Source organism: Anoplopoma fimbria, chromosome 5 (assembly GCF_027596085.1).
Source record: "Anoplopoma fimbria isolate UVic2021 breed Golden Eagle Sablefish chromosome 5, Afim_UVic_2022, whole genome shotgun sequence".
Classification (NCBI taxonomy): domain Eukaryota; kingdom Metazoa; phylum Chordata; class Actinopteri; order Perciformes; family Anoplopomatidae; genus Anoplopoma; species Anoplopoma fimbria.
The window spans coordinates 16,197,738-16,206,427 of record NC_072453.1 but is presented as its reverse complement, the minus strand read 5'-3'; the positions used below and the strand labels follow the sequence as shown (position 1 = coordinate 16,206,427).

At 37.7% G+C, this 8,690-nt stretch overlaps 2 protein-coding genes across 3 annotated transcripts; both read right to left on the bottom strand.

The window, feature by feature from the left end:
* Window positions 1-554: 554 nt before the first annotated feature.
* Window positions 555-3,125, bottom strand: LOC129091414 (peroxiredoxin-like 2A). The gene is made up of 5 exons (XM_054599019.1): window positions 2,778-3,125; window positions 2,331-2,422; window positions 1,398-1,538; window positions 1,076-1,240; window positions 555-999 (listed from the first exon to the last, which is right to left on the bottom strand). Exons 1-5 carry the CDS (start codon window positions 2,911-2,913, stop codon window positions 886-888), a joined length of 648 nt encoding a protein of 215 aa, XP_054454994.1. The 5' UTR covers window positions 2,914-3,125; the 3' UTR covers window positions 555-885.
* A 293-nt stretch (window positions 3,126-3,418) lies between these two features.
* On the bottom strand, window positions 3,419-8,124 carry dydc2 (DPY30 domain containing 2). 2 transcript variants are annotated; one of them, XM_054599014.1, is made up of 9 exons: window positions 8,087-8,124; window positions 7,831-8,003; window positions 5,678-5,803; window positions 5,135-5,296; window positions 4,675-4,914; window positions 4,392-4,514; window positions 3,992-4,102; window positions 3,691-3,810; window positions 3,419-3,543 (listed from the first exon to the last, which is right to left on the bottom strand). In XM_054599014.1, the coding sequence occupies exons 2-9, from the start codon at window positions 7,975-7,977 to the stop codon at window positions 3,514-3,516; spliced, it is 1,059 nt and encodes a 352-aa protein (XP_054454989.1). In that variant the 5' UTR covers window positions 7,978-8,003; window positions 8,087-8,124; the 3' UTR covers window positions 3,419-3,513. The 2 variants fall into 2 exon arrangements, with proteins under 2 accessions (XP_054454989.1, XP_054454990.1); XM_054599015.1 differs by having other exon boundaries at window positions 3,992-4,099.
* Between the last annotated feature and the right edge of the window lie 566 nt (window positions 8,125-8,690).

The window sequence follows — 8,690 nt, the reverse complement described above, 5'->3', positions numbered from 1 at the left end:
TGATCCAACAAATAATGCAAGACTATAAACATAAATGCATTTTATATTTATTTAATGAATCTAATAAGTAAAGCATTTATCAGATTTATTTTATTGTATTATTATTATTTATTTTATTGCATCAATGTGGTTTGAGATGGATTCAAGCATCAGGTCTGCCTCCTCAGGATTTAGGATTTAGATAGAGACCATCATGAACAAACTTTAAAACAGTTAAATTAATTTTATATAAAAATATACATTTTAAAATTTAATTTTATCCAATTTGACTTTTAATAATTTGTTTTCTTTTAATCACCAGGATGGAAGAAAGATCTGCTTGGTCCCCAAATGCTTTCTCCCTGTTTAAGAAGGGAGACGTGCTTTTTAAGGGAAAATTCTGATCTGAGAAGATAAAGTTAAATGTGAAAGGAAGGCCCTGCAGGAAACTGCTGTCTCTGAAAACTCCCCCACCCTCTGCCAAGTGGACTTCAGAGGACTTTCTTCTCAAGAAGCCCGAAAACATCTGAACAACTTCTTTCAAGCAGTGAGTGAAAATAAACACAAACTCTAGAGCATGTTAAGCCATGTTTTATTGGTCTCAGGTTTCTTGGCTCCCAAGATAACATAACAGTATGCCAGAGTAACACAGGAAACTGAGTGTTTGGTATCAGATCTGCTTCCTCTCCTTGAGTTTAAAGACAGACCATCATTAACACACTCAGAGACTCTCACTACACAGTCAAACCCTAAAATGCATCTTGGTTATCCCCCCAGAAACCAGTAAACCAACAAACCCACAAATCTAATGATCATTCGTGCAGCTGGATATCATTTATATGCTTCTAAATGTTCTCTGTGTTTTACTGATATGAGATTCTTATCCTTCAGGGGTAATTCAAAGCATTATTTTCTCTCTAAAGGAAAAAGTTCTTGTGATATTCTCCTGACAGCTTGGATGACTTCCTCAGTGTTGACTTTATCTCCAAGTTCAATCTCTCTGTGCTCCAGAAGAATTCCCTGTTGGAGGATAAAAGCAACGTATTACCTGCATTTAGTTGAAAACCTGTCAAAGTTTGACCGGAGGAGGTTTTACCTGCTGTCCTCGTCCAATGACGAAAACCCCGCCGAGGACAAAGCCCTCTCCCGAAACGTTTCCCAAGAAGCCCCTACTAAAGGCCCGCAGGCTGTTCATCCAAACCCCGACACGCAGCAAACCCAGCAGACCCATCTTCCGCTCACGGGGCCCATAAAAACGCCTCTGCAATGCAAGCAGACAAACAAGGAGCCTTTATAACTTTCATGCAGACCTAAACGACTTTCCCACAGATCCTGAATGACTCAGTATCAGAAGGGGGAGGAGGGGAAACTGACCACACAATACACCGATTCATGAGAGGAACAAAAAACAAGTCCACCTTTTCATCCAAGAAGATCTCCCCCTTGAAGTACGGTATGAAGTTCTGGACCTCGGTGCCGAGGTCCTCCTTCACCACAGCGTACAGAGGGACCCCCAGCTCCTCCAGCTGGGGCTTCAGAGAGGACAGCTCTGCAGCCTCCTGCAGCCAACAACAACAACAACAATGCAATGTACATGTGCTACAAAAACACAAACATACTGCACATCAGTCAGTGAATAAATACCAGACATAATCTAATGTAAAGGTCAAGATGTTTTGTTATACTGGTGGTATTTGTACATAACGTTTAAGGTTTTGTTCCAGATGTTTTTCCTTAAGGTTTCATTTTATTGCCTATGTTTTTTGTTCTTGTCTTAAGCTGCATCACGTAGCTTTTATTAATTGATTAATTGTACTTCATATTGTTGTGTAACTTAGTGGCTGATCTACACTAATGCCCTCTTGCAATATATGTTAGTGCTGTGGTGTCAGTATGTCTTTTATATGAAGTTTTTTTCTTTATTATTGTCACTGTGCATGGGGGACCAAGCTAGTTCACCCTCTGTGTATTAATACGAGTTCAATTTAGAGTGATAATTACAAATGTATTGCACAAATACAAGCTGAACAGGAGGTTTAAAACCTCTTAAACCCACTGACCCACCGGTTGATGCCGAACACATGCCATGCAGCAAAAACACTGTTCAAACCTCACAGAAATGTAATTGTAATGGAGATCCCAAAGCTTCCAAAGAAACCAAATGTGTCAGGATGGATTATTAATTATGCAGAAGACATAAAGAATATTTAAATTGTATTGAGTGGTGCAAAGATTGTAAAAACATGGGGTCTAGGATACTTATATCATTAATTACTCCATTTTCATGAAGCACATTCATAAAGACATTTAGTCATAATAGGGAGACACTGTAAATACTGATATGTCATTACCTCTCTGCACATAAATCATCCAGGTCTCCGCACTGCCATGATGACAGCTCCGGACCTCTCCCACAGAGACCTCGCCTTCAGGGTCCGTGTTTCTGAGGGAAGAAATGAGAACAAAATAAATACACTAAAGACACTAATACACTGTGCAATACTATAGTTATAATAGTTTCTGTCTGTATATATAATATTTCAGTTACTGTGGATTCTTTACTGTTTTTTACTGTTTTCTATTGCTCATTTGCTTATTTATAATACTTATTTTGATCTTGTTTTTTTTTCTTTCTTGTTTGCACTATCCTCTTTGCTGCTGTAATCCTGTACATGTCTTATCTTATCTTAAATGCATTCCAACTAAATAATAGCTCCTTTCAACACAAACACACCCTTTAGCACATTTATGAAATAATAACTCTCACATAATCTCTTTGGTGCGTTAAAACAAGTTACCTCCTTTCAAAGTTTTCAGTTCAGCCTCCTCCAGATGTTTGAGTGTTGCCTTCAGCGGTGGAGTCAGAAACTTGTCGGTGAAAAAGTTCATCACATCGGTGATGAAGCCGCCGACAGCAGCTATTATTTCCATCATATTTCTCTTGTCTCTGCCCGTTCAACGCATCTCGGACTCAGCAGTCAGACATACTGTGAACAATTCAAGATGGAGTTGTTGATCCTCCCAGATTTCCTCATAACACAGCCAGCCACACCCAGTTTTGCATAGAGATCTCGTGAATAGATGCTTTTCATAAGTGAAGCTGTCATCGACTCTGCAGGCAGTGAAGGCAAATCTAGAATACCGAAGAATTCAATACAAAACAGTCATTATGCACCAGCGCTGTTGGCCTTCCCCCTTCAGGTCAAAGGTCTGTAGAGGAAATGTGCACCGTCATTCAGATTATTATCACACATGGCTGCAATGTGGAAAGCTTATACAAAAAAGGGAAAAATCACAGTGTTGCAATCTCCATTATTTCCAAAATGAAGTTATTATAAATTGCTTGTTTGCATGTGGCAGGAAGTCACATCACAATAAAAGCCTCTTTACATTTTCATGCATTGCTCTGATATAATCAAACAAAAACAATTGGTGATAAATGTTTATTTTGTATTTGCACATCAAACTACACATATACTGCAGCTATAAAATCATTGTTAAGAACAGATGGATCGTCAGACGACACTGGTTTGATCACTTATGATCTGCTTCTTGTTCTTCTTCCTGAAAAGCAAAACAATGCTTTTTATTTTTTACAATTCATTCACCACTGAAACTGTAAAAATACCACCTATCTGAAGTGTAAATGTACAAACTCAGATCAGTTGTTTGTGGGATATTTATTTAAACATTTGAAATAGATTCCTCTACCTTCTCCTGGACGTCCTCCGTGTCTGGAGGAGAGTTTTCAGGCTCCTCTTGTGGTTTCTCGTCACCGTCAGCTGGAGCCGAGATATCAGTGGTCTCAGCTGAACGTTGCTCGTCTTCCTCCTGAGATGAGGTGGACAGAACAGCTCTGGTTAAGCACTAAACAAAGGTGTCTTTGCGTTTCTATCTTGATTCTGTTGCTGTCTGCTGCTGTAACAGTTTGGTCCTCAAACTCAACACCGCTGCCTCCCATCTGGACTTGTTTTTCTTATTTGGTGAGAGTATAATTATAATAATGAGACACCTTTTCCTGGTCCTGAAGAGGTGGAGAACCAGATTCCCGTGGCTCCTCCGGTTTGGGATCTTCACTCTGTGGTTCCACCTCCAACTTACCGGTTTCGTCTCCATCGACCTGCTGGTGAAATGGTGCGATGTGAAGAATTAGTAGATCTGCCTTTTCTCAGCCTGACTCCTGTCTCTATTTTTCTTCACCTGAACAGCCCTGAAATGAACATCCTCTTCCTCTCCTCAGCTGTCGTTTTCTGTCAAGTTTGATCTATCTTCAGCTGACTTTGCCCTCAAATCTCCTTCACCACTCTGTTCATCTATCCATCATCTTTCCTGGCTCTTTATCCTGCATTCTCTTGCATCCTCAACCTGCATGGCAACCTAAATCCTCCTGCACATAGTCAGTATTTCATCACCTTCTCTGCGTCTGGAGAGGTGCGAGGGCTTTCTTTGTCCAGTAGCTCTTCTGGTTTTAAGTCGTCAACGTCTCGGCTGGGAGTCGAGCGTAATGCTTCAGTTGTGTCGGCTTCATCGACCACCTGTGGAGCAGTTACGAGACAGAAAAACATAAGTAGGTGTTTTGACATCTGCTCTAACAGTTAACCTCTTAGCTACTTTTTCATTATTTGTTTCATTTGTTGTATATCATGTTACTGAAATGGTATAGATGTAATTTATCCATAAAAAGTGTCTCATCACCTGATCTTCATCTTCATCATTTTCTTTCTCTTCTATTGGATTGGTGATTACAGTTTCCTCTTCTACACGACCGTCACTCGGCTCCACCTCAGTTTTCTCTTCTTCCTCTTTGTTTTTTTCATCAGGCATTTCTGCAGACTCCTGTTTGATCTCGGTGCTGAGGGCCTCGGGGAGGGCGGAGCTACTTGCCTCCAGAGGTTTACTCTCGGGCGACTCTGGACTGGACACATTATCTGTAACCTTCACCCGGCAGACACACCACCTCATTAAACCCTTTGATGTCATTTGGTGGATATTTCCACACCACAAGAGGCGAGTCATGCATTTTAGAATAACCAGAAAAGACCTCATCAACACTCATGAGTCAAACCCAAAGATCAAAATCAAACCTCTGAAGAGACCATGGGAGGAACCACCACCAGAAGCACACAGATTTGAGATTTCCATTTTATTTTATCACCTGCGGTTCAGTTTCCTGTTCCTGATTTTCATCTTGGTGTTTGTTTGTGTCTTGCTGGTTTTCTGGATCAGAGGGGTTTAGTTTCTCTTCTGTCACAGGCTTGTCGTCCTCAGCAGCAGCTCCAGTTGTGGCTGACGTGGGCTCATCATGCTTCTCAAAAATCTGTTGATGTGACGACGTTGAAGGATTTTTTTGCTCAAGATATCATGTAAAGTGTGTGAAAGATGCACTCCAATAGGATCATATGTAGGTCTTTAAAGTGATGACTGAACCTTCCTCTCTTCTCTCTTGGTCTGATCTTCCTCCTAGCTCTCTGTCTTTGCCTAAAATGTACTTCTCAAACAGGGAAAGTAGGGGATCATTCATCTTCTTAAGGCTAATCGTATGAAAATAATATCTGAAAATGACTTCATTCCTCCGGCAGAACAATAAAAAAGGGTTAGAAGGAAGTTTTAAATGAACAAAAGTAAATGGAGGTTCAGTTACATTAGCTCTTTATAATCAGAGTCCAAGTTAAAACAGAGGATTTGTCACACAACATACTTTTCTGTTGGACTCTTCCAAGGCCTCCCTGATCTTTCGCTCCTCCTCCCTCAGCTTCTCCTGGTGCAACGCCTCCTCTCTGGCTTTCGCCTTCTCCTGCTGCAGAATCGCCAAATTGGCCTTTTTCTGGAAATAAGAAAGTGTTACAAAAACAAGGTCTTCAACTGAGAAAGAGGATCTTATTACACATGTTTTAAGGCCCCTTAATACATATAGTTTTACCAAATCAAGGACACCTTTTAAGGCGTTCTAAAGGGTTTGACCTTCTGACCTTTCATTTCTAATGCACCTGAGGGAGCCATAGATTCCCAGTCCATTAAGCTAAAGGTAAAGGGTGACTAGATGTTTGTTGCCACAGACACTATAAGCTCTACAGCGCTCAGCTTGAAGAGCTTAGACTTTCTAAATCTCTGTCATCCTTTACCGTAAGCGCGTAAGTTCTCAAAACATGAAGATCAGGGCTTTGAGGTCGTAGTAGTGGCAGTAGAGGTATGAAGTAGCTTGAATACTAGCTGTTTAATAGCTAGCAGCAGTGTTTCCTTGTTATTTTTTTAACCTGTAGTGGAACAATAAGTATTCAGATCATTTCTGAGGTTTTGACAATACAGCCACATCTTTTACACACAAGTATGTGCTCCATTGTAAAAAATTAAATATTGATTATAACTGCTTTTAAGTACCAATGTAACTTTGGAGGCCTGTCAGCAGTATATCAATATATATCAGTGATCAGTATTTCAGATTCTTGTAATTAACATGTAAGCAGCATTTTAATGTTAGAGCTGCCAGGGGTGGAGCTATTCTAACCACTTTATATAATATTAGGAGGTTTAATTTTCTTTGTAAATGCAGTGTGCTTAATGTTATTTCCATCATGTCTTACCTCTTTAAAAATGATTGTTTTTAATTAATGTTTATTCCATTTCATTGTATTATTTCAACGGTCTGATTTGATTGACCTCTTTGCAGTCCTGAGATGTTTGAGTCCTAAAGCACTTTGAAATGTGCTATATGAATAAAGTTAATTATTATTATCATTATTATTATCATATTTTGTGTGCTCATAATAGGTTTTATTTTATTTTATTTTTCCCCTGGAGTTTAATCCCTGGCAGAAGTCCTGAGATGTTTGAGTCCTAAAGCACTTTGAAATGTGCAATATGAATAAAGTTAACTATTATTATCATTATTATTATTATCATATTTTGCATGCTCATAATAGGTTATAATTTATTTTATTTTTACCCTGGGAGTTTAATCCCTGGCAGACCTCTTTGAAGTCCTGAGATGTTTGAGTCCTAAAGCACTTTGAAATGTGCAATATGAATAAAGTTAACTATTATTATCATTATTATTATCATTATTATTATCATATTTTGTATGCTCATAATAGGTTTTATTTTATTTTATTTTTACCCTGGGAGTTTAATCCCTGGCAGACCTCTTTGAAGTCCTGAGATGTTTGAGTCCTAAAGCACTTTGAAATGGGCAATATGAATAAAGTTAACTATTATTATCATTATTATTATTATTATTATCATATTTTGCATGCTCATAATAGGTTTTATTTTATTTTATTTTATTTTTACCCTGGGAGTTTAATCCCTGGCAGACCTCTTTGTAGTCCTGAGATGTTTGAGTCCTAAAGCACTTTGAAATGTGCAATATGAATAAAGTTTATCATTATTATCATTATTATTATTATCATATTTTGCATGCTCATAATAGGTTTTAATTTTTTTATTTTATTTTTACCCTGGGAGTTTAATCCCTGGCAGACCTCTTTGAAGTCCTGAGATGTTTGAGTCCTAAAGCACTTTGAAATGTGCTATATTAATAAAGTTTATTATTATTATCATTATTATTATTATCATATTTTGTGTGCTCATAATAGGTTTTATTTTATTTTATATTTATTTTTACCCTGGGAGTTTAATCCCTGGCAGACCTCTTTGAAGTCCTGAGATGTTTGAGTCCTAAAGCACTTTGAAATGTGCAATATGAATAAAGTTAACTATTATTATTATTATTATTATTATTATTATCATATTATTATTATCATATTTTGCATGCTCATAATAGGTTTTAATTTATTTATTTTATTTTATTTTTAAAAATAATCCCCTGCAGACAGAAACAAACCATCAGCTGACCTCTGCCTCCTGCTCAGCGTTGGAGTTGACCCAGTAGAGCCAGTGGGAGAGAAACCGGATGGGGTTCACCGGACGCTGCTCCGCCACCTGAGCGAGTCCGTCCGCCAAACACTTCCCCAGGCTTCTCTTTAAATACTCAGAGTCCATGTTTTTATTTTTATTTATTTTTTTATCTGCGTGATTAATAGAAACACATCTTAAATTTAATTATTGAGTGGTAAACGTATAATTCTGAAGGAAAAGTTTTTTTTTTTACCTTAATATTCAATTATTCCAAAACGATCCTTCTTCACGGAGCGTCCGGATGTATTGTTTGTGTCTCCATGGTAACGGTGTCACACCAATGGGTTCCCCTCAATTCTTTAAAAAAGTGGTTCCTACTACCTTTTATTCTATGGATGATACTACTACTAATACAAACCTCCTACTAATACTACTACTACTTACTACTACTATTATTACTATTACTACTACTACTTCAAACACCATTACCACTACTACTACTATTACCACTACTTCTAGTACTACTATTACAGCAGTTGGACTGTTCCACCACCCCTCTAGAGTGGTACGTTCCACTTCGCCACTGTTTGAGTCCTAAAGCACTTTGAAATGTGCTATATGAATAAAGTTAATTATTATTATCATTATTATTATCATATTTTGTATGCTCATAATAGGTTTTATTTTATTTTATTTTATTTTTACCCTGGGAGTTTAATCCCTGGCAGAAGTCCTGAGATGTTTGAGTCCTAAAGCACTTTAAAATGTGCTATATTGAATAAAGTTTATCATTATTTATTATTATCATATTTTGTGTGCTCATAATAGGTTTTCTTTTTTTTTAAATTTATTTTTAC

Coding starts and splice junctions, on each gene's coding strand:
- dydc2 (XM_054599014.1), bottom strand. CDS start 7,977: ATGGACTCTGAGTATTTAAAGAGAAGCCTGGGGAAGTGTTTGGCGGAC. Junction 4,515..4,674: donor ATGATGAAGATGAAGATCAG/GTGATGAGACAC, acceptor ACTGCTCCACAG/GTGGTCGATGAAGCCGACAC. Junction 3,811..3,991: donor CTCTTCAGGACCAGGAAAAG/GTGTCTCATTAT, acceptor ACCTCATCTCAG/GAGGAAGACGAGCAACGTTC.